We start from the raw sequence: 26,475 nt of genomic DNA, 5'->3' as shown, positions 1-26,475 counted from the left end.
TGGATGAAATACCACAATGTGCCATCACAGTAGCAAGATGTCTTGTGGCAACAGGTCACACAAGGGCAACTAGTGAAGAACAGACACCATTGTAAACACAACCCATATTTATGTTTATTTATTTTCCCTTTTGTACTTTAATAATTTGCACATTGTTACAACACTGTATATATACATAATATGACATTTGACATGTCTTTATTCTTTTGGAACCTCTGTGAGTGTAATGTTTACTGTTCATTTTTATTGTTTATTTCACTTCTGTATATTATCTACTTCACTTGCATTGGCAATGTTAGCATGTTTCCCATGCCAATAAAGCCCTTGAATTGAATTGAGATAGAGAGACACAGAGAGAGAGTGTTTGTTACTGTGGGTTATTGTTATACAACTTTCTCACATATCCAGTCATGATATTTGTGACAATTTTCATCATTCCATGTCTTTACAGGGTCATCTTGTCCATAGTATATCTCAACACAGTCCTCTTGCCCATTATCATCAGGCTGTCCTGTCCTCCAGTACCTAAACAACACAGAGAACCAGACAGTCAGACACTGTGGTACCAACATTCTCCTCAATTATAGACATAGTCCTATGTTTTAAAGACACACTCTGTAAGATGATCATACCATTATCAAGAATGGGCTATCAACACATGTCGAGTACCTTTTCATATGTAAATATTGCCTGGTTTCTATAATCTATAGTTCTCATGAATGACATTCATGAGTGGAAACATGTTTTTTTATGAACATGATTGGAAGCAATATATCTTTTGTTTTTTATCAACTTATCACAAGGTAAAATGGTCAAATCTCTCACCCTGTGGTCAGTGGGGTGCCGTCCACCCACTTCCAGATCCCCTCAGTTACAGAGTCAGTCAGACCAATCCAGGCTCTCAGGTGGAGGTTGAAGAGAAATGTCTGTTGTTGAAAAAGATAAAAAACTAACTTTTTAAATATATTTATAAAAAACTGCACACACATTAGTTTACTGATGAAAAGTATTCTCTCACTCACTCACCTGTTCCTCTCTGCTGTTTATGATCACCAGGTCTGCTCCTCTCCCCTGACAGTCCTGTCTGCTCTTCTCCCAGGTTTTGGTCTCAGTAGACAGGAAGTACAAACTGGAGTCAAAGTATCTCCATCCCTCCTGACAATGCTGCTCTGTTGAAGAGCAAAGGTGAACACATTGAGAAACTTAGCCAGTATCTTTATACTCATAAACCCAGTGATATATAATTATTGTTGATTTTACTTCTAATTTATCACAGTTTATATATCACCTATCACAAAAAGCTTTAGCTGAATATGGCCTTTCTCTTCAGTCAGGTTGTTGTATCTGGTCTGTAGCTGGTCTCTCTCTTCAGTCAGGTTGTTGTAACTGGTCTGTAGCTGGTCTCTCTCTTCAGTCAGGTTGTTGTATCTGGTCTGTAGCTGGTTTCTCTCTGCAGTTGCGTTAGTCTTATAAAGGGAACAACTCTGTGACAAGTTGTTCCTTTTATCCTCAGAATCTTTGATGGCTCTGTTATCTACAAGGTATAAACACATAGTTACTGGGTAAAACACCAGTTAAATAGGCTTAGTAACCTACACTTCTTACAATTAAGCAATGAACTTGTACACAAACTCACAGTAGACAGACAGGCCTATGATCCCAGCCAGTAGGAGAACACACAGCAGCCCCAGAAACACTGCAGCAACTAGGAAGGGTCTCTTCCCTGAGCTATCAGGCTCTGTGGACACATACAATATACTGTTATGTTTTGTGTGTGTGTGTGTGTGTTTTACCTGAGTGCTGGACTCCTGGTCCATTATTTGGAGCAGTGTCTGCTGTCTCTTCTCTCTTGGTGCTGGTCTCACCGTCTCTCAGGGTGTCTGCACTGACGTAGATATCCACAATCCTCTCCTCCATCTCACCTGTCAAACTTGACCTTCTTGTTCATATCGGGCTCAGCACAGATGACCTTTGACATCGTCAACAATGCCTGGGTCTTTCTTTCTATGTAGGTCTACTATACATTAAGTCTCTGCTTCTAGAATTAATGTGGTGGTCTTCCAACATGGCCACAAGGAGTTGTCGTTTGTCAACTACAGTACAAGACCTCTGTACTTTTTCTGCTTCTAGTGATTTCTCTGTCTCTGAGTCATCTGTGTGTCTCTGTCTGTGTCACTGCTGTAGGTGTTAACTCTATGGAAGTATCAACAAAATTACACGGGAAGTTGTGGCTATGCTAACACAAAAATGTTTACAAGTTTGAAAATGTGTGTGCTTAGTTGTGTGCGTAGTTGTGTGAGTGTGAGAGATTGTTACAGTGGTTATTGTGAAAGCATTTTCTGCGGCACATTTTAAACCATGTCATGTCTATACATGGTCATCTTGTCCAGAGTATATCTCAACACAGTCCTCCTGTTCAGGGAACAGGACTTGCTATTTGTGATGTTGGACAGGACACCCTCATACCAGGAAGATATAGATCATTGCGGGGAAGTGAAGAAAAAAGGCTAACTGTTAACATATATTAAATATCATATGTAACAGTCAAACATGAGCATTTGATGTTGTGTTTATATGTAACTTGACAACAAAGACTGACTGTCAAAGATGATTAGAACACACAGCAGCCCCAGACACACTGCAGCAACTCCAGAGGGTCTCTTCCACCACTGAACATGTACTGAATAACACATTATTAAAGTAAGATCTTTAGTAATGTGTATTACTGTATCATCTAGGATTGGGACAAATAAAGGTATAGAAATACTGGGTAATCTCACCTGTTTAATATATTGTGTGTGTGTGTGTGTGTGTGTTCGTGGAATCGTACCTGAAGCAACAATTCCATCTCTTGGACTAGGCTTGAAGGCTCCTACATTGGAATATAATTGGCCATCGATGTCTGTGTTCTTCATAGCATCAGGCTCATCGTTATTAAATCCATCTGGGATTTCATAGACTCCCTTTGACATCTTAACACACTTGTGGTCAAATACAGTAACTTCTACTTCTAACCTCAACTCTAATGGACGTTTGTAGCTGTGTCGTCTCCCTGCGCAGTTCTGCGTCTGTGACTTTTTAGGTAGTGAAACTCCTTATCAGTCAACCACAGTGGATGACAAATTGTGAAATCAACACAACACTGGCCACCATGTGACTTCCACCAGCCTTAGTTTGATAATATACATTATGTGACTCTATATCATGATATATGATGTATGTGTGAATTCACAGGGTCCCAATTTTTCAAGTTCTAAAATCCTTGTTAATTGACATATATGCACTACATATATCCTGACTGAGTTTACTGCACCCCCAGCCTTCACATGGAGAACACATTATGGCTCTCACTCTGTGACTGGAGGTGTAGAGGGGAGTTGCCCTTAGATGCTGATCTTGTTCCGTTTTATATTTATTCCACAAATGGTTAAGGTTGGGATTGAGGGAAAGTAACCTGATCCTAGATCTGTACTTAGGGGAAACTTCCCCCTGTGTTGTGACCGGCCACCAATGGCCATGTAGGGGTCTATGCTCTATCTATGCTGACTGTGAAGAGTTACTCAGAATGAAAAAGCAGAAGATCTGACAATATCTCCATAGTTTCACTTTGACAGATTTAAGAGGAAGAAGAATAAAAACCCTTCACTTGTATTATGATAAAACTTTCATATTTCCACCCTGTCTTTCAAATCAAATCAAATCAAATGTTATTTGTCACATACACATGGTTAGCAGATGTTAATGCGAGTGTAGCGAAATGCTTGTGCTTCTAGTTCCGACAATGCAGCAATAACCAAGGAGTAATCTAGCTAACAATTCCAAAACTACTACCTTATACACAAGTGTAAAGGGATAAAGATTATGTACATAAAGATATATGAATGAGTGATGGTACAGAGCGGCATAGGCAAGATGCAGTAGATGGTATCGAGTACAGTATATACATATGAGATGAGTATGTAAACAAAGTGGCATAGTTTAAAGTGGCTAGTGATACATGTATTACATAAAGATGCAGTAGATGATATAGAGTACAGTATATACATATACATATGAGATAAATAATCTAGGGTATGTAAACATTATATTAAGTAGCATTGTTTAAAGTGGCTAGTGATATATTTTACATCAATTCCCATTATTAAAGTGGCTGGAGTTGAGTCGGTGTGTTGGCAGCTGCCCCTCAATGTTAGTGGTGGCTGTTTAACAGTCTGATGGCCTTGAGATAGAAGCTGTTTTTCAGTCTCTCGGTCCCAGCTTTGATGCACATGTACTGACCTCACCTTCTGGACGATAGCGGGGTGAACAGGCAGTGGCTCGGGTGGTTGTTGTCCTTGATGATCTTTATGGCCTTCCTGTGACATCGGGTGGTGTAGACAGACAGGCCTAGGTGTCCTGGAGGGCAGGTAGTTTGCCCCCGGTGATGCGTTGTGCAGACCTCACTACCCTCAGGAGAGCCTTACGGTTGTGGTCGGAGCAGTTGCCGTACCAGGCGGTGATACAGCCCGACAGGATGCTCTCGATTGTGCATCTGTAGAAGTTTGTGAGTGCTTTTGGTGACAAGCCGAATTTCTTCAGCCTCCTGAGGTTGAAGAGGCGCTGCTGCGCCTTCTTCACGATGCTGTCTGTGTGGGTGGACCAATTCAGTTTGTCTGTGATGTGTACGCCGAGGAACTTAACTGACTACCCTCTCCACTACTGTTCCATCGATGTGGATAGGGGGATGTTCCCTCTGCTGTTTCCTGAAGTCCACAATCGTCTCCTTAGTTTTGTTGATGTTGAGTGTGAGGTTATTTTCCTGACACCACACTCCGAGGGCCCTCACCTCCTCCCTGTAGGCCGTCTCGTCGTTGTTGGTAATCAAGCCTACCACTGTTGTGTCGTCCGCAAACCTGATGATTCAGTTGGAGGCGTGCGTGGCCACGCAGTCGTCGGTGAACAGTGGGTCTGGTGACGAATATGTAGCGAGGGCGAGCCGACTAGAGCATACATGTCGCAGTGGTGGGTGGTATAAGGTGATTTGGTAACAAAACGGATGGCACTGTGATAGACTGCATCCAGTTTGCTGAGCAGAGTATTGGAAGCTATTTTGTAGATGACATCGCCAAAGTCGAGGATCGGTAGGATAGTTAGTTTTACTAGGGTAAGTTTGGCGGCGTTAGTGAAGGAGGCTTTGTTGCGAAATAGAAAGCCGATTTCTAGATTTGATTTTGGATTGTAGATGAGTCTGGAAGGAGAGTTTACAGTCTAACCAGACACCTAGGTATTTATAGTTGTCCACATATTCCAGGTCGGAACCGTCCATGGTGGTGATGCTATTCGGGCGGGCGGGTGCGGGCAGCGAACGGTTGAAAAGCATGCATTTGGTTTTACTAGTGTTTAAGAGAAGTTGGAGGCCACGGAAGGAGTGTTGAATGGCATTGAAGCTCGTTTGGAGGTTAGTTAGCACAGTGTCCAAGGAAGGGTCAGAAGTATGCAGAATAGTGTTGTCTGCGTAGAGCAAGAGCAGCAACATTGATATATACAGAGAAAAGAGGCGGCCCGAGAATTGAACCCTGTTGTACCTCTATAGGGACTGCCAGAGGTCCGGACAACATGCCCTCCGATTTGACACACTGAACTCTTTCTGCAAAGTAGTTGGTGAACCAGGCGAGGTAGTCATTAGAAAAACCAAGGCTATTGAGTCTGCAGATAAGAATACAGGGATTGACAGAGTCAAAAGCCTTGGCCAGGTCGATGAAGACAGCTGCACAGTATTGTCTTTTATCGATGGCAGTTATGATATCATTTAGTACATTTTTTATTTGTATCTTTATTGAACTATGCAAGTCAGTTATTAAGAACAAATTCTTATTTTCAATGACGGCCTAGGAACAGTGGGTTAACTACCTTGTTCAGGGGCTGAGCGACAGATCTTTATCTTGTCAGCTCAGGGATTTGAACTTGCAACCTTTCGGTTATTAGCTCAACGCTCTAACCACTAGGCTGCCCCATTGAGCGTAGCTGAGGTGCACCCGTGACCGGCTCGGAAACAGGATTGCACAGCGGAGAAGGTACGGTGAGATTCGAAATGGTCATTGATCTGTTTATTAACTTGGCTTTCGAAGACTTTAGATGGGCAGGATCGATATAGGTCTGTAACAGTTTGCTTCTATGGTGTCACCCCCTTTGAAGAGGGTGATGACCACGGCAGCTTTCCAATCTTTAGGGATCTTGGACGATACGAAAGAGAGGTTGAACAGGCTGGTAATAGGGGTTGCAGCAATGGCGGCGGATAGTTTTAGAAAGAGAGGGTTCAGATTGTCTATCCCAGCTGATTTGTAGGGGTCCAGATTTTGCAGCTCTTTCAGAACATCAGCTGACTGGATTTGGGAGTTACATCACAAACGATTAACAAATTTGACAGGATTGCGTGCTTCTACATCTGCATTGCTTGCTATTGGAGTTTTAGGCTGGGTTTCTATATAACACTTTGACATCGGCTGATGAAAAAGGGCTTTATAAATACATTTGATTGAAATTTGATTTCCCACCGACCAATTTTGTGGATGTAGGCGTTTTGGCAGGGGAAGATCCTTGTCTCACATAGGTTTCTTTCCCCTCACACTTGCCAAACCCAAAGTTTCTACAAGGTATTTATGACCATCATAAAACCTGTGATGGGAGAGAGAGTGAGAGAGAATGGCTGTGATATACACACAAAAGGGCACCTTGTGACACCTTTGGCATATTGAGCAAGGCCTGGGTCTTTCTTTCTATGTTGGTCTACTATACATTAAGTCTCTGCTTCTATAATTAATGTGGTGGTCTTCCAACATGGCCACCAGGAGGTGTCGTACATCAACTGCAAGACCTCTATACGTTAAGTCTCTGATTCTAGTGATATCTCTGTCTCTGAGTCATCAGTGTGTCTCTGTCTGTGTGACTGATGTATCAAATCAAATTGTATTTGTGACATACACATGGTTAGCAGATGTTAATGCGAGTGTAGCGAAATGCTTGTGCTTCTAGTTCCGACAATGCAGTAATAACCAACGAGTAATCTAACCTAACAATTCCACAACAACTACCTTATACACACAAGTGTAAAGGGATATAGAATATGTACATAAAGATATATGAATGAGTGATGGTACAGAACGGCATTGGCAAGATGCAGTAGATGGTATCGAGTACAGTATATACATATGACGTGAGTATTGTAGGGTATGTAAACATTATATTAAGTGGCATTATTTAAAGTGGCTAGTGATACATTTTTTACATCAATTTCCATTATTAAAGTGGCTGGAGTTTAGTCAGTATGTTGGCAGCAGCCACTCAATGTTAGGTCTAATGGCCTTGAGATAAAAGCTGTTTTTCGGTCTCTCGGTCCCTGCTTTGATGCGCAGGTAGTTTGCCCCCGGTGATGCATTGTGCAGACCTCACTACCCTCAGGAGAGCCTTACGGTTGTGGTCGGAGCAGTTGCCGTACCAGGCGGTGATACAGCCCGACAGGATGCTCTCGATTGTGCATCTGTAGAAGTTTGTGAGTGCTTTTAGTGACAAGCTGAATTTCTTCAGCCTTCTTCACGATGCTGTCTGTGTGGGTGGACCAATTCAGTTTGTCTGTGATGTGTACGCCGAGGAACTTAACTGACTACCCTCTCCACTACTGTTCCATCGATGTGGATAGGGGGATGCTCCCTCTGCGTTTTCCTGAAGTCCACGATCATCTCCTTTGTTTTGTTGACATTGAGTGTGAGGTTATTTTCCTGAATCCACACTCCGAGGGCCCTCACCTCCTTCCTGTTGGCCCTCTCGTCGATATTGGTAATCAAGCCTACCACTGTAGTGTCGTCCGCAAACTTGATGATTGAGTTGGAGGCGTGCATGGCTAAACAGTCGTGGGTGAACAGGGAGTACAGGAGAGGGCTTAGAACGCACCCTTGTGGGGTCCCAGTGTTGCGGATCTGCAGGGTGGAGATGTTGTTACCTACCCTCACCACCTGGGGGCTGCCCGTCAGGAAGTCCCGTACCCAGTTGCACAGGGCAGGGTCGAGACCCAGGGTCTCGAGCTTGATGACAAGTTTGGAGGGTACTATGGTGTTAAATGCTGAGCTGTAATCGATGAAGAGCATTCTCACATAGGTATTCCTCTTGTCCAGATGGGTTAGGGCAGTGTGGTTGCGATTGCGTCGCCTGTGGACCTATTGGGGCGGTAAGCAAATTGGAGTGGGTCTAGGGTGTCAGGTAGGGTGGAGGTGATATGGTCCTTGACTAGTCTCTCAAAGCACTTCATGATGACGGAAGTGAGTGCTACGGGGCGGTAGTCGTTTAGCACAGTTACCTTAGCTTTCTTGGTGAACATTAACAATGGTGGCCCTCTTGAAGCATGTGGGGACAGCAGACTGGGATACGGATTGATTGAATATGTCCGTAAACACACCAGATGTAGATGTTAACTCTAGAGTATTATCATCAACATGACACGGGTATGCCAATGCAAAAATACATCCAGTTACATACTTGTGTGCATTTGTGCATGTGAGAGATTGTTACAGTGGTTATTGTAAAACTATTTTCTGCAGCACATTATAAATCATTCCATGTCTCTACATGGTCATCTTGTCAAGAGTATATCTCAACACAGTCCTCCTGCCCAGGGAATGGGACTTGCTATTTGTGATGATGGACAGGACACTATCATACCAGGAAGATATAGATCACAGAGGGGAAGTGGAGAACAAAGACTAGCTGGTAACATATATTAAATATCATATGTAACAGCCCCAAGATAATTCAGGGAGTTTCCAGAACTCCCCCTTCCTTTCTGCTGATTTGGACCCTCTGTTTACTACCAAATATACATCAACATGTTCAGGAGGTCCAGGACTACAAACATGGGTCATTATAATGTCCAGACAATAGATGTGACACTACAAACTGTTCCAAGTGGATATTGAGGGTGGGAAGGCTTAACCAGTGAGGATGAGATGTTGAGTGACATCTGTTTGAACAACTGAAAACATCCACTTCACTCTTTTGGGACCCTTATAAGGGAACATCAGTCAAATATGAGCATTTGATATTGTATGTGACTTGACAACAAAGACTGACGATCAAAGATGACTTAGTAACATAATTTGAGATCCTTTCATATCTCTACTACACTCATTGATTGGTGATACAGTCAACTCCTTCCTATACAGTGTATGTAATGGTGGTTTGGTACTGTTGAGAGTGTTATCACCAGGCCACAATTAGAATATATTCTTTAGAATTATTTTAATTGGAATTTATGTTTTTGTCAACTGTACTAATTTCAAATTATATCTGATGACGTGTGAAACAAAATGAATAGTACACAGGAAGGTACAATCAGGAAATAAGTAGGACTTTTATCAATAAGATACTACAAACAAATACAATAATAGGTGCATTTGCATGTGTGTGTGTGTACGTGTATGCATGTGTGCTTGCGTGTGTGTGAAAATCTGTGTAAGGGTGTGTTTGGGATTGAGGCAGAGTGTGTGAGCGAGATCAAGACAGAGGCTCTATCTGTGTGTGTGTGAGAGAGAGAGAGAATGAAGGAGGAAGTTGTGTGCACTGCAGGCTACAGTATGTTGTCAGGATGATGTTAAACCACTTTCTCACAAATCCAGTTGAGTTTCCAGTCACATGGCATGTCATTCCATGCCTTAAGTGGAAAGATCCAATCTTTATGTATCTCAACACAGTCCTCCTCCCCACTAGGATCTCCACTATCAGGCTGATGGTCATTCCAGTACCTACAGGGTTAAAAACCATCAGAAACCATGTTTAATACCAGTACCTAAAGGGTTAAATACCATCAGATATCATGTTTAATACCAGTACCAACAGGGTTAAAAACAGTCAGATATCATGGTAAATACCAGTACCTACAGGGTTAAACACAATCAGATATCATGGTTAATACTAGTACCTACAGGGTTAAAAACAGTCAGATATCATGGTTAATACCAGTACCTACAGGGTTAAAAACAGTCAGATTTCATGGTTAATACCAGTACCTACAGGGTTAAAAACAGTCAGATATCATGGTTAATACCAGTACCTACAGGGTTAAAAACAGTCAGATATCATGGTTAATACCAGTACCTACAGGGTTAAAAACAGTCAGATATCATGGTTAATACCAGTACCTACAGGGTTAAAAACAGTCAGATATCATGGTTAATACCAGTACCTACAGGGTTAAAAACAGTCAGATATCATGGTTAATACCAGTACCTACAGGGTTAAAAACAGTCAGATTTCATGGTTAATACAAGTACCTACAGGGTTAAAAATAGTCAGATATCACAGAACATCACAATCCTAAATAATATACTGACATTATTCAGCTTAATTCAGCTTTGTTGAATACCACCATCAATGACAATAACCTGTAGGGATAGAGGTTGAATGAACTGAACATTGGAGCCTTATTGTCATAGTAGTTATCATCTCTTACTTCGTGGTCAGTGTTGGTCTATCAGTTGAGTATGAAGAACCTAGAGTATGAACAACACAGAGAATCAGTCCTACTCCTTACACTGTGGTCAGTGTTATTAGAGCAGTAGTCTCTTACCTTGGGTTTTTCAGTGTTTTTATAGAGCAGTAGTCTCTTACCTTGGGGTGGTCAGTGTTATTATAGAGCAGTAGTCTCTTACCTTGGGGTGGTCAGTGTTATTAGAGCAGTAGTCTCTTACCTTGGGGTGGTCAGTGTTATTAGAGCAGTAGTCTCTTACCTTGGGGTGGTCAGTGTTATTAGAGCAGTAGTATATTACCTTGGGGTGGTCAGTGTTATTAGAGCAGTAGTCTCTTACCTTGGGGTGGTCAGTGTTATTAGAGCAGTAGTATATTACCTTGGGGTGGTCAGTGTTATTAGAGCAGTAGTCTCTTACCTTGGGGTGGTCAGTGTTATTACAGCAGTAATATATTACCTTGGGGTGGTCAGTGTTATTACAGCAGTAGTATATTACCTTGGGGTGGTCAGTGTTATTATAACAGTAATATATTACCTTGGGGTGGTCAGTGTTATTATAGCAGTAGTATATTACCTTGGGGTGGTCAGTGTTATTACAGCAGTAATATATTACCTTGGGGTGGTCAGTGTTATTACAGCAGTAGTATATTACCTTGGGGTGGTCAGTGTTATTACAGCAGTAGTATATTACCTTGGGTTGGTCAGTGGGGTGCCGTCCACCCATTTCCAAGTCCCCTCACTAACAGAGTCAGTCAGACCAATCCAGACTCTCTTCTTGAGTTTGAAGAGAAACTCCTGTTGTTGAGAGAGATAAGTATATATTAATATGTTTGATCATATCTACCCCTGCAATGCCATTTCTTCTCTCTCTCTTTCTGTCTCTGTCTCTCTCTCACTCTCACTCTCTCTCTCTCACCTGTTCCATATCACTGTTTATGATCACCAGGTCTGCTCCTCTCTTCAAACAGTCCTGTCTGCTCTCCTTCCAGGTTTTAGTCTCAGTAGACAGGAAGTACCAACTGGATTCAAACTTCTGCCAGCCTTCAGGACAGGTTTGTTCTACAAGATGAAAACATGCATTTCCTTCAATGTATCACGCTGGACACTTAATGACTGAATACAGACATACAATAATGTGCTTGGGATGAATGTTAACTCACTACAATTGGTAAGCTGGTCTCTCTCTTTAGTCAGGGTGTTGTAACTGGTCTGTAGCTGGTCTCTCTCTTTAGTCAGGGTGTTGTAACTGGTCTGTAGATGGTCTCTCTCTTTAGTCAGGTTGTTGTTACTTGTCTGTAGCTGGTTTCTCTCTTCAGTCAGGGTGTTGTAACTGGTCTGTAGCTGGTCTCTCTCTTCAGTCAGGGTGTTGTAACTGGTCTGTAGCTGGTCTCTCTCTTTAGTCAGGGTGTTGTAACTGGTCTGTAGCTGGTCTATCTGTGTTGACTTGTGATGATCAATGGCTCCATCTGTAAAAGGGAAAAGTTCATCAAACATGTAACTAAAACACCATTAATGAGTAAGTATGATTAAGTAGGCTACTTAAGTCTCAGTGACAACATACTAAACTTACAGTAGACAGACAGGCCTATGATCCCAGCCAGTAGGAGAACACACAGCAGCCCCAGACACACTGCAGCAACTCCAGAGGGTCTCTTCCACCACTGAGCATGTACTGAATCACAAATAATTAAAGTAAGATCTTTGGTATTATGTTTTACTGTATCATCCAGGATTGGGACAAAAAAAAGGTCTAGTACAACAGGGTAATCTGTTTTAATGTATTGTGTGTGTAATTTATGTGTGTGTCACATCTGCTCCTGCACCGCCCTCTACTGGCCATCTTGTGTCTCGACCTGCCGCCTCTCCCAGTATTCTCTCCCGATCTGTGTGTGTGTGTGTGTATGTTCATGTGTGCATGTGCGTGTGTGTGTGAGAGCATGAGTGCAATCTTACCTGAAGCAACAACTCCATCTCTTGGTCTGGGTTTGAAAGCTCTTACGTTGGCATATAATTGGCAATCAATGTCTGTGTTCTTCATTGCATCAGGCTCATCGTCTTCAACTCCATCTGAGTTTCCATAAACTCCCTCTGACATCTTAACACACTTTTGGTCAAATACAGTAACTTCTACTTCTGACCTCAAATCTAATGTATGTCTGTGTCTTCACCCTGCACTGTCCTGCGTCTTCTCCCTGCAATGTCCTATCTTCTCACTGCACTGTCCTGCGTCTTCTCCCTGCACTGTCATGTGTCTTCTCCCTGCACTGTCCTGTGTCTTCTCCCTGCACCGTCCTGCGTCTTCTCCCTGCACTGTCCTGCGTCTGTTTGACTTATGGTAATGACTATTTCTTAAACAGTCATCCACTGTGAATGGGAAACTGTCAAATCGACACGTCACTGGCCACCACATGACCCACTATAGACCCACTATAGCTTCTATTGGAAATATGTTTTAAATGATTCAAGATAACTGAAGTGATCATGTATTTTAGCAGATAAAAGATTGGACTTAGTGAATTTGCACATAGATCATATATCATTACTGAGGCTTTGACACCCCAGCCTTCAAACAGAGGTCACGTTATGTCTACTCTGTGACCGGCCACCGATGGCCATATAAGGATATTTTTTATCTGTATGTGTGACATCAGTGTGAAGACTTATTCGGAGCTGGTGGGGGAAATCTTTTGTCTGCATCTTTATCAGAGGTTTAAAAGGGGAACTTTAAGTGTGTGTGTGTGGCTGCGTGTGTCGTGCAGTGTGTGTGTCCTCTCATACTAGACATCATCACTTAACCATTCATCATGACAATCAACATGATAACTACTAGACATCATCACTTAACCATTCATCATGACCATCAGCATGATAACTACTAGACATCATCACTTAACCATTCATCATGACCATCAGCATGATAACTACTAGACATCATCATGACCATGGTCAGTGTTATTATAGAGCAGTAGTCTCTTACCTTGGGGTGGTCAGTGTTATTATAGAGCAGTAGTCTCTTACCTTGGGGTGGTCAGTGTTATTATAGAGCAGTAGTCTCTTACCTTGGGGTGGTCAGTGTTATTATAGAGCAGTAGTCTCTTACCTTGGGGTGATCAGTGTTATTAGAGCAGGAGTCTTGGGTTGGTCAGTGGGGTGCCGTCCACCCATTTCCAGGTCCCCTCAGTAACAGTAATTCAGACCAATCAAGGCGTAACTGACTGATGTAACCCCATTGATAAATATATTTTGTTGTCTCACAGAAAACATTGTAATACAAAGTATTGCCTCCACGCATTTCCAAATCCCCTTTGTCTCTCTGTCATTCAGACCGATCCAGACACTATCAATGTTCCTGTTTTAATTCAGTGAGGGATTTGTTGTTGAGAAAGATAAAGAAGTCAATTACATATGAGTATTCATTATTTACCTCTCTCTCTCTCTCTAGCTCTCTCTCTCTCTCTCATGTTGATAGTTGGATACAGTACTGAATTGTTAAGTGATGCTTCCACCTAGTGGTTAAAATGAGAGATGAACTCACCATAGAGAAGAAATAGTGGAATTACAGAAGTGTCAATGGGATCTTTCTTAATTCATCATTCCTCAATTCCTCCTCACATCCTCTCTCCTCCACTCCATTCTCCTCTAATATGGTTGAGTGTGTGTTTTACCTGAGTGCTGGTCTCCTGGTCCATTTTTAGGCAAAGGAGACCACCTCTCTTGGTGCTGGTCTCACCGTCTCTCAGGGTGTCTGCACTGATGTAGATATCCACAATCCTCTCCTCCATCTCACCTCTGTTAAACTTGACCTTCTTGTTCATATCTGTTTCAGTATAGATTACCTTTGACATCTTTAACAATACCTAGATCTTTCTTTCTATGTAGGTCTAACGTGCGCTGCCACTTTAAGGGCGCATGGAGCGGTAAGGAAGGAGGAAGTAAAGAGAGCTCATTCAGCTCTTTGGGGAGGGGCTCTTGGGTGGCGCGACAGTTTGATTGTGCCGTGCTGCAGAAGTTTTGTTTGTTTTCAGCGCGTGTAGTTTATAAAGTATTTAACTCCATCATCGGTGTGATCGCTCTACGTCGTGGTTGTTTTCGTTTGGGACCGATGCAACTTGTGTATTGTTATTTGAACTGTATTGAGGTGAGGTGTACTAATGACATGTGGCCGAGAAGATTGTGAACATTTTTAAGGCCTTTGTTGTGTCTATGAACACCCCCCACATTCATACCCTCTGCACTCCTCCACTGGAAGATAATACAGATTATTGCAAATCCTCTGTTGATGGCTGGGTTCTTTCTTGTATGAAGTTGCTGTTAAATTGCTCTGCCATTATTACTATTATTATTATTATTATTATTATTATTATTGTATGAGGTATTCTTGGTGGGGTTACCCCTGTGCTGTGATGTGGGTTTAATATGGTGTGTATTCTCTCTCCACTGGCTATCTGGTGAACAGGCTACACTAGGCAGTCTCTTCTGCTGATGTGTGTGTGTGTCTGGTAGTGGTTCTCTCTATTCTACTATTTTCCTTTCGGCATGGTTAATACCTGCCTGGCGCCCGAACAATCTTTCTTTACCCCTCTCAAATAAACACCACTACAATACATTAAGTCTCTGCTTCTAGAATTAATGTGGTGGTCATCCAACATGGCCACCAGGAGGTGTGGTACGTTAACTGCAAGGCCTCTATACGTTAAGTCTCTGCTTCTAGTGACATCTCTGTCTCTGAGTCATCAGTGTGTCTGTCTGTGTGACTGCTGTAGGTGTTAACTCTAGGGAAGTAACAACAAAATGACATGGGTAGTTGTGGCTATGCTAATACAAAAATACAAGTTTGCAAGCTTGTGTGAGAGATTTACAGTGGTTATTGTCAAACCATTTTCTGTGGCACAGTATAAATGATTCCATGTCTCTACATGTTCATCTTGTCCAGAGTACATCTAAACACAGTCCTCCTGTCCAGGGAATGGGACTTGCTATTTGTGATGATGGACAGGACACTATCATACCAGGAAGATATAGATCATAGAGGGGAAGTGGAGAACAAAGACTAGCTGTTAACATATATTAAATATCATATGTAACAGCCCCAAGATAATTCAGGGAGTTTCCAGAACTCCTCCTTCCTTTCACCTTTCTGCTGATTTGGACCCTCTGTTTACTCCCAAATATACATCAACATGTTCAGGAGGTCAATAACTACAAACATGGGTCATTATAATGTCCAGACAATAGATTTTAGACTACAAACTGCTCCAAGTGGATATTGAGGGTGGGTAGTCTTAACCAGTGAGGTTGAGATGATTACAGTAACCACCATGTCTCTCCTCTACATTTACAGTTTAGTCATTTAGCAGACCCTCTTATCCAGAGCGGCATACAGGACCAATTAGGGTTAAGTGCCTTGCTCAAGGGCACAGCGACAGATTTTCACGTAGTCGGCTCGGGATTTTGATGCAGCAGCCTTTCGGTTTCTGGCCAAACAATCTTAACTGCTAGAAGACCTGCCTCCCTCTCTCTTAATGAACCTGATTGGTCGAGGAGATTGAGTGACAACTGGTTGACTGACTGAAAATATCCATTTCACTTCCCTCCTTTTGGGGCCCATATTGGGAAACAACAGTCAAATATGAGCATTTTACATTGTGCTTATCTGTAACTTGACAGTAAAGATCCTAAGGTTAGAATCAGGGGAGGGGAACCTGATCCTAGATCTGTACCTAGGGAAATTTTCCCCTGAAGTTTGACCGGCCACCAATGACCATAGGGGTCTTTGTTCTATCTATGCTGACTGTGAAGAATTACTCAGAATGAAAAAGCAGAAGCTCTGACAACATCTCCATAGTTTCAGATTTAAGGGACGGCAGGGTAGCCTAGTGGTTAGAGCGTTGGACTCGGAACTGGAAGGTTGCAAGGTCAACCCCCTGAGCTGACAAGGTACAAATCTGTCGGTCTACCCACTGTTCCTAGGCCGTCATTGAAAATAATAATTTGTTCTTAACTGAAAAATATTTTTAAAAAGATCCTAGTTAAATAAAGGTTAAAAAAATATATTTAAAAAAAGGGAAATGAAAGAAGAACAAAAACCCCTCACATGTTTTATGACAAAACGTTCATATTTCCACCCTGTCTTTCAGTAAAACATAACATATACATACTAGTTACATCTAATGACACAACTCTCTCTGCACTGATTCCACTGTTCCACTTGACATCTACCTACATGAACTATTATACAAATCTATAGCTCTACAGCTCTACAGCTCTACAGCTCTACTCTATTGAGAAAGCATCACACAGACCCTTAGATACAGGGACAGAGTCAAAGGCGGCCGGCCCTCTGTTGGACGTAGTACTAACTACAGGTACAGCTGTAGTGTTGGTGACCGAGACCTGGGTGGATGAAGTACTTACTACAGGTACAGCTGTAGTGTTGGTGACAGAGACCTGGGTGGATGTAGTACTAACTACAGGTACAGCTGTAGTGTTAGTGACAGAGACCCGGGTGGATGTAGTACTAACTACAGGTACAGCTGTAGTGTTGGTGACAGAGACCTGGGCACTATTGAAAAATAGGATGATACGGTAATAATTATGGACTTAGCCATTAGAATGGAAATGGGGCCCTGGGATGTAGAGCTCACATCCACCCCAACAGAGTTCTTCACTGAGCCCAGACACACACCTACGTTGCCAGTCCTGTCCACTACCACCAGTTCTAACTTTGAACAGCAGTTGGAGCTGCAGTCCACAGGGTAATTTTTTTCGGCCCTGGGGCCTACCGCCCTAGACATGTTGAGGGTCCCGTTGCCCTGGCATAGGGTGACGCAGACAATGCCTGTCTCATTGACACCGTCAGTGAGCGCTGCCAGTTTGAGGAGCTGCATGCTAACGGGCAGTCAGAGGAGAGTCAGAGGTATAATAAGAACCCGTTGTTATCAAGGTAATCAGGTGTATATCCAGGATGCATCCGGTTTACTCAGCCCAACATCACATGCACACTAGCACTCAGTTCACACAGGGAGCAGCGTGAGCAGCGATGTCGTCATTATGTCATCTTAAAACATGGAAGACATTGGATGAATTTACTTTTTTTTAATTTTTTTATCTGCCCGTTTTTTTTATCTGTGATAATTGTCCAAATAATTCAATGGATATTTTGTGCACAAAGGTGATGACTAAAGTGTCTTCTTACACATTTTTCAAATCTGACTTCTAGGCCTAGCATCCGTTAAACTGCAGAACCGAAACATAACTATTGGAGCAATCGAAACCATGCTTCTAGACCATTAACCCTGGCCCATTGGAGGAGAAGCCTGGTAGCACTCAATGGGGAGTGGTAAAACCTGTCACCTGGAGGGGGGAAGGAGGGAGGGAGGAAGGAGGGAGGGAGAAGGGGTGGAGAGAGAGAGAGAGAGAGAGAGTAATGGCGATATCGGCAGATTTGGTGGACTGAGACGCATCCCATGCAAAAAAAACCTGACATCTCCATCTTAAATTGCCAGATTTTGATGGGGATATTTTTATCCTTAGATTGACTCACCAGTCAATATACTCTATGGGTTTTCTAATATTTGTGGAAAGTACGAATAATATATTTAAAATGGAAATGATGAAATGCACCACATGTAGAGTGTGGACAAAGTCAAATGTACTAATGTAATGTTGATTTGTCAAACAACTACTGGTGTACAGGAAGCTAGAATCTGTGGAAATAACTACTGATATAAAGAGGAAATAATATTGGTAATATGCTGGTTTCTCTCCTCAGTGTTGTAACTGGTCTGTAGGTGGTCTCTCTCTTCAGCCTGTTCTTCCAGGTCGGTTAAATTAAAAACATTCCTGCGGTAATCCAGGACCACGGTTGCCTACAAGGTGCAGTACTTCCCAACCCTCTCCTCTGGGTTCACCAGACAGGCACACCTGCATAAATTAGTAAAGGGTTTGATGGTTAGTAGAATGAATCAGGTGTGTCAGATTAGGACCACTGAAAACCTAACACACACTAATGTACCCAGAGGCCTTTAGTTAAAAGACACGGTTCATTCTGCACAACAGCCAGAAGAGGGCAGTATTTAACTCCACAAGCTAAAGGAATGATTGGCAGACTAAGCTCTGACTAGACAAACCCCTTTCTGCAGCACTCCAGGACCAGGGTTTTCTACTACCCTGTAGGTGCAGTACTTTCCAACCCTCTCCACTGGGTTCACCAGACAGGCACACCTGCATTAATTTGATGCACTACAGGGTTTGATGGTTAGTAGACTGAATCAGGTGTGCCAGTTTAGTGCTAAAACCAAATCAAATCACATTTATTTATATAGCCCTTCGTACATCAGCTGATATCTCAAAGTGCTGTACAGAAACCCAGCCTAAAACCCCAAACAGCAAGCAATGCAGGTGTAGAAGCACGGTGGCTAGGAAAAACTCCCTAGAAAAAAACAAAATGTGAAATGTCTGATGGTCCCTGAGGAGAGGGTTGGGAAACCCTGGACTGGGGGCCTCAATCTTCACTTTAGTGCTGCTTTCCATTATTCTGGGTGATTGGTTGATTAAAGTGGTATATTGGCTATTAGTATTCTAGACCTGAATCAGTCCCTGATTAGAGGAGAATGATGATGATGAGGTTTAATAAGGGTATTTCTGTACTGTTACTATGGGAAACCTTTTCTCAGTATCAGCAGTGGTGTTGCTGGTGCTGGTCATGTCCACAAATAGATCCGTATGAAAGAAGTGTGACCAAACCATTCTCAGAAGCCATGTGGTGTTTCCTGCCTGTGTGGGTGTGTGTGTATATGTGTTAAAATGTGACCTCTATTGATCTGTGTGAACACACATCCCTCTACAGATATGTCTGCTGGATTAGATGCTACAGTATCTATATAGTGGCTGGACTCCAGCAGCTATGTTCCCAAACAGTAAGGTCACCTCCAATTAGTCTCAATCTGTTGCCTTACTTTACTTGTCTCATTTCCTTGTCTCCTTTGCTTTGTGACAATCAAAGATCAGAAAGACCTCACCATATGAATGCAATGTGATGGAACTCTATTCATCTTCCAGGTCTCTCACATCTCAGTCTTAACAAAGGAATGGAACTCTATCAACCTACCAGGTCTCTCACATCTCAGTCATAACAAAGGAATATAACTCTATCAACCTACCAGGCCTCTCACATCTCAGTCATAACAAAGGAATAGAACCCTATCAACCTACCAGGTCTCTCACATCTCAGTCATAACAAAGGAATAGAACTCTATCAACCTACCAGGTCTCTCACATCTCAGTCATAACAAAGGAATAGAACTCTATCAACCTACCAGGTCTCTCACATCTCAGTCATAACAAAGGAATGGAATCCTGTCAACCTACCAGGTCTCTCACATCTCAGTCATAACAAAGGAATAGAACTCTATCAACCTACCAGGTCTCTCACATCTCAGTCATAACAAAGGAATATAACTCTATCAACCTACCAGGTCTCTCACATCTCAGTCATAACAAAGGAATGGAAACAACCATAACCAGCACTATTAGAATATTGGGAAACTGTCTAAATCATACTGGACACTGGCAGGAGAGACCACTGAAAACCAAAACACACACTAATGTACCCAGAGGCCTTTAGTTATTTGACACGTTTCATTCTGCACGGCAGCCAGAAGAGGGCAGTATTGAACTCCACAAGCTGTAGGTGCAGTACTTTCCAACCCTCTCCACTGGGTTCACCAGACAGGCACACCTGCATCAATTAGTCAAGGGTTTGAGGGTTAGTAGACTGAATCAGGTGTGTCAGATTAGAGATAAAACAAACATGTTGGGAAACCCTGGACTGGGGGCCTCAAGGTTCACTTTAGCACTGCTTCCCTTTATTCTGGGTGATTGATTGATTAAAGTGGTATATTGGCTATTAGTATCCCAGACATGAATCAGTCCCTGATTAGAGGAGAAGGATGATGATGATGAGGTTGAAGGGTCTTTCTGTACTGTTACTATGGGAACCTTTTCTCAGTATCAGCAGTGTTGTTGCTGGTGTTGGTCATGTTCACACATAGATCAGCATTAAATACGTGTGAACAAACCATTCTCAAAAAGTAATTTGGTGTTGTGGGTGTGTGTGTGTGTGTGTGTGCGTGTGTGTGTTCACTGTGCTATGGTGTTTGAGGGGTACTTGTATCTGTATTTGCCTGATGTCAGCAAGAGAGGAGGGACTGTGAACATAACCACAAGAGCTCTGTTATAACAAGGCCCCCTGAAAGTTGAACATTTGAATGCTGATTCTGTATCTTAAAAGACAATTCCTCTCCATTACAAGTTGACATTGGACCAATACATTTTGACATCATGGCAAGACACAAGATCCTAACCTTTACTGTGATGTTATTCGTCCTGGCTTGGATTTTGGGTGTGGACTCCAAGATGGTAAGCTGCTACACTATTTTGAGAGAGAGCGAGTCAAAGAGGAAAATAACAGGCAACATTTTATTATGGACAAAGTTAAGTGTCACGTGACTCGTCTGAAGGTAACAGATATCGGTTTTAAACCGAAGTATGAAGGTAGTTTTGTGCCTACCCCAAAAAAAGGCATTATATACAGTATGTGTAAAGAGATATATATATATATATACATTTCCTGAGTTTTCTTATATCTCCTAGCTTTAGGACAGACACTTCAAAACCTTGTTTTTTCTGATTCATTTTTTGACTGTCCTTTCTGCATTTGATGAATGTCTTATCCAATGAGTTTCTATAGGGTTAGAAGGAAAGGCCAAAAACATTAAATTTTTCATCAAATTATTATTACTAATTATTATATATTTTTTGATTCCTAAAGGGATCCAAAATTCAAAATCAAATAGATATATGATCCATAGTATGACCATCTTAAAACAATTCCATGTCAACTCAGAACCTCCCACCCACCCCAACATCTTAAACTCGAAATAACTAACTAACAGACTTACAGCTGTCTCTCATCATAATAATATTATCTGCATTTTCTTGTTTCACACCTGTTTCTCCATTTCTCTCTCAAATCACTAAAGGTCAGTCTCCCTCTGCATGATCCAAAATCCAACTACCCCTTAGACATGGCTCCAGACTCTGTTGATGACTCCTACAAGGGCTGTGAGGAGAAGATGCTCAGGAAGGTGCATGACTATTACCTGCCAAAAGAGAGAGGAGAGAACAAAGATTTCAACCAGGCTTGGACCGCTGCTGAGGACCATTACAAAGAAAAAGGAAAACTGTCTAAAAACTATTCCCTGGCAATCCAGGTGTATGTGAATGCAACATCCAACGTTTACAAGTCATTCAATGCTGCCACTCGTACCCAAAAGGAGAGCTACAAAACTACGTTCAAGTACCACTCCCTGCACTTCCTTCTGACCAATGCCTTACGAATCCTGAACAACAATTTTGGGAAATGCTTTATTAGGCATTTCCATACCTTCCGAGGAACCAATGTGACTTTCTTCTCTGACCGAAAAACTACAATGCGATTTGGACAGTTCACCTCGAGCTCTTTAGACAAGAAAATTGCTAAAGGCTTTGGAACTAAATCCTGTTTTGAGATCGCTACCTACTTTGGTGCCCCACTGGGGAAGTACTCTCAGCTACCACATGAGAAAGAAGTACTGATTCCCCCCTACGAGGTGTTCAAAATCACCAAGGTGATGAGGAGAAAAGACCAGAAAGACCTCTGGTGTGACGTCGTCTACAAACTGCAGAGTACTGAGAAAGGAAAGAGTGACCTGAAATGCCAGATGATTAATAAAACACTCCAATGAGAATAAAATCAAACCAGCAACACAAGTTTTCTGCTTTCAATCAAATATGACATGCAGATTTTATTTTCAACCCCCAGCATCCCCATCCATCATCGCTCCCGCCTACAAATGCAGGAAATATTCAGTAATAAAAGCAGTACTTTCCCAACTTTCAGATTGTCAGGCCAGTCCTGTAATAAATGCTACACACATTGTTTGTTATATCTTCTGCCAGTGAATTGGCATTTGTTGTCATGTGCATTGCAGCTTTTGTTAAAACCAATAAAGAAAAGCCTTCAGCAATATGACATCTCCTGTCCTATTTATCCACCACCTGTAAGGGTCTGGGTGTAGCTGGTGCAGATGAGTCAGGCGCAGGACAGCAGAGCTGAGTAATAAAAGTAACTTTACTCAACATTACCAAATACATGTAGATATACCAAGCCCACACAAAGGACCGAAATACACAAAACAAACACGCACAAAAACCATGGGGAAAACAGAGGGTTAAACAGTGAACACGTTATTGGGGAATTGAAACCAGGTGTGTAAAACAAAGACAAAACAAATGGAAAATGAAAAGTGGATCGGCGACGTCGACAGCTGAAAGCCGCCCGAACAAGGAGATGGACCGACTTCGGCGGAAGTCGTGACACTGCCTGTACATCTGCTATAAAGATATCAATGTCAGCTCACTTGAAGTAAATGTGTTTGTTCTCAGATATAATTAGAAGTGGCTACAAAGATATTTATAGATTCCCTATTTAGATTAAAAGAAAGATTAGGGAGGGAGGGAGGGAGATCAGTAGCAGGGTTAGATGTTTTCTGTAGGTCAGAGCTCAATCTATCAACCACGAGGAGAGAGCTGTCTCGTTCCAGGCCAACTATATTGCATTTGAGTTCAACGCATCAACAAATGAGCTTCAGATTGCTACACCATATGATTTGGTTAACTGATATGTTAAACACCTATCCAGGAGTTGTGAGTTCTGTCAGGTGTTTGCAATGTAGTCAGCCTGGAATCTTGCCAATGTTGTGGGAAGAGAGAGGGGCCGGGGTTCAGTAATCGAGAATTTTTTCAGTTCACTAACAGAGACAAGAGGCCACAGGGAGGCAGTGAACAATCATACAACCTACTGTCTATCCACTTTGACACTAATCTGTTGCTTTGACAATGGGGGGAGGGGGGTACTAAGCTAACATACTGCAGTTATTTGTAGCTATTTAATTTGGAACTGTACTACTATAGTCCACAGAAACACATTGAATAACACATTCATAAATGGCAAAACATTTAAATAAAAATGACATCTAATGGAAAAAGGTTTGGAAGTGTCTGTCCAAGATATTGTCACGCCCTGACCTTTATCGCTGTTTTTCTATATATTTTGGCTAGGTCAGGGTGTGACTAGGGTGGGTACTCTAGTTTTTGTATGTCATGGGGTTTTTGTTTTTGTCTATGTTGACCTGATATGGTTCCCAATCAGAGACAGCTGTTTATCGTTGTGTCTGATTGAGGATCATATTTAGGTAGCATTTTCCTTATTTGCGTTGTGGGATCTTGTCTATGTATAGTTGCCTTAGTGCACATCAGTAGCTTCACGTTTCATTTGGTTGTTGTTTTGTTCAGTAAGTTTCAATTTATTAAAATTGTGTGGAACTTTACTCACGCTGCGCCTTGGTCCGATCCTTACAACGAACGTGTCAGATATAAGAAAGCACAGAAAGAAAAAAAAAATATATATATATATAATTAATTATAACTGACTTGCCGAGGTGTCATAAAAATGAAATCACCCCCTTTCACAACGTAAAAAAAATATTTACACATTTACAAATATTTACACATGACCCTGTCAAAAAATGCACAGACCCTCCCAATATTAAAATTAATAAAACAAGTTGAAGCAATATGTTTTTCAACATATTGCTAGTTATTCCAATTTGTGGTGGTAATACATTGGTTTAGTTAATTTTAATATTGGGAGGGTCTGCACATTTTTTGACAGACAAGGGGAGGGTCATGTGTAAATATTTTTTGACAGAGCATCAGATACATGCTACTTAATACTCTTATGTTAATATTTTCTGTATATCACTGATCATTCCACAACCCCAACTAATGTACCATAAATACATCTGAACTGTCCTTCTTTCCGTTGTAATGATCCAGTTATAACCAGTTTGACCCATAATAGTTAGTGTTGTCCTCTTTGATCATTTATATATTTTAAATTATTAATTTAATTTATCTTTATTTAACTAGGCAAGTCAGTTAAAAAGATTCTTATTTGCAGTGATGGCCTACCAAAAGGCAAAATGCCTCATGCGGGAATGGGGGCTGGGGAAAACAAAAATATATATAAATATAGGAAAAAACACAAATCACGACAAGAAAGACAACACTACATAAAGAGAGACCTAACACAACAACATAGCTACGCAGCAACACATGACAACACAGCATGGTAGCAACACAACATGGTAGCAGCACAAAATATGGTACAAACATTATTGGGCACAGACAACAGCACAAAGGGCAGAAGTTAGAGACAATACATCACACAAAGCAGCCATATACGAGTGACCCAGGGATGTGTGTGCTTTGGGGACCTTTAACAGAAATTGACTGGCAGAACGGATGTTGTATGTGGAGGATGAGGGCTGCAGTAGGTATCTCAGATAGGGGGGAGTGAGGCCTAAGAGGGTTTTATAAATAAGCATCAACCAGTGGGTCTTGCGATGCGTATACAGAGATGACCAGTTTACAGAGGAGTATAGAGTGCCTTGACATGTCCTAAGGAACATTGGTGGCAAATCTGATGGCCGAATGGTAAAGAACATCTAGCCGCTCGAGAGCACCCTTACCTGCCGATCTATAAATTATGTCTCCGTAATCTAGCATAGGATGGATGGTCATCTGAATCATGGTTAGTTTGTCATGATGATTTCAAAAGTTAAAGTAAGTTGATATAAGTTAATAAATTCATATTCAGGGTTATACTACCTTCCACCGATGTCCAATGAGAAGGTATCAGGAACCAAAGTAACTTTCCCTCTTTCCATTGTAATGATCCTGTTAAAAACATTTAACCAGCATTGCTTGCTCAGATTAAGATCAAAACTGTACTTCTGGAAATTGTAAAGTAGTTTGTTGAGATTGAATCTAATGGTAATGTGTGATTTGTTGACATTTGTAGGTATGTGCACTTTGTTATTATAAATCCACCATTATGTTACCGATTCCCTCCACCCCATCAATATTGTGTTTATATTCACCATTATGTTACAGATCCCTCCACCGCATCAATATTGTGTTTATTCACCATTATGTTACCGATTCCCTCCACCCCATCAATATTGTGTTTATATTCACCATTATGTTACAGATCCCTCCACCGCATCAATATTGTGTTTATTCACCATTATGTTACAGATCCCTCCACCCCATCAATATTGTGTATATTCACCATTATGTTACAGATCCCTCCACCCCATCAATATTGTGTTTATATTCACCATTATGTTACAGATCCCTACACCCCATCAATATTGTGTTTATATTCACCATTATGTTACAGATCCCTCCACCGCATCAATATTGTGTTTATATTCACCATTATGTTACAGATCCCTACACCGCATCAATATTGTGTTTATTCACCATTATGTTACAGATCCCTCCACCCCATCAATATTGTGTTTATATTCACCATTATGTTACAGATCCCTCCACCCCATCAATATTGTGTTTATATTCACCATTATGTTACAGATCCCTCCACCCCATCAATATTGTGTTTATATTCACCATTATGTTACAGATCCCTCCACCCCATCAATATTGTGTATATTCACCATTATGTTACAGATCCCTCCACCCCATCAATATTGTGTTTATATTCACCATTATGTTACAGATCCCTCCACCCCATCAATATTGTGTTTATATTCACCATTATGTTACAGATCCCTCCACCCCATCAATATTGTGTTTATATTCACCATTATGTCACAGATTCCCTCCACCCCATCAATATTGTGTTTATATTCACCATTATGTTACAGATCCCTCCACCCCATCAATATTGTGTTTATATTCACCATTATGTCACAGATTCCCTCCACCCCATCAATATTGTGTTTATATTCACCATTATGTTACAGATTCCCTCCACCCCATCAATATTGTGTTTATGTTCACCATTATGTCACAGA

General features: G+C 41.6%; 1 protein-coding gene and 1 pseudogene across 1 annotated transcript; one reads left to right on the top strand and one right to left on the bottom strand.

Annotated features, from left to right (window-relative positions):
* Positions 1 to 449: 449 nt before the first annotated feature.
* On the bottom strand, positions 450 to 17,379 carry LOC139398341 (C-type lectin domain family 4 member M-like; annotated as a pseudogene).
* A 3,453-nt stretch (positions 17,380 to 20,832) lies between these two features.
* On the top strand, positions 20,833 to 22,278 carry LOC139398342 (ecto-ADP-ribosyltransferase 5-like). Its single transcript, XM_071144389.1, has 2 exons — positions 20,833 to 20,911; positions 21,535 to 22,278. The coding sequence occupies exons 1-2, from the start codon at positions 20,834 to 20,836 to the stop codon at positions 22,276 to 22,278; spliced, it is 822 nt and encodes a 273-aa protein (XP_071000490.1). The 5' UTR covers position 20,833.
* The last annotated feature ends 4,197 nt before the right edge of the window (positions 22,279 to 26,475 follow it).

This window comes from Oncorhynchus clarkii, unplaced genomic scaffold (assembly GCF_045791955.1).
Source record: "Oncorhynchus clarkii lewisi isolate Uvic-CL-2024 unplaced genomic scaffold, UVic_Ocla_1.0 unplaced_contig_9918_pilon_pilon, whole genome shotgun sequence".
Lineage (NCBI taxonomy): Eukaryota > Metazoa > Chordata > Actinopteri > Salmoniformes > Salmonidae > Oncorhynchus > Oncorhynchus clarkii.
Note: the sequence above shows the minus strand (reverse complement) of the source record. Positions and strands in the feature narration are given on the sequence as shown.

Coding starts and splice junctions, on each gene's coding strand:
- LOC139398342 (XM_071144389.1), top strand. CDS start 20,834: ATGGCAAGACACAAGATCCTAACCTTTACTGTGATGTTATTCGTCCTG. Junction 20,912..21,534: donor TGGGTGTGGACTCCAAGATG/GTAAGCTGCTAC, acceptor AAATCACTAAAG/GTCAGTCTCCCTCTGCATGA.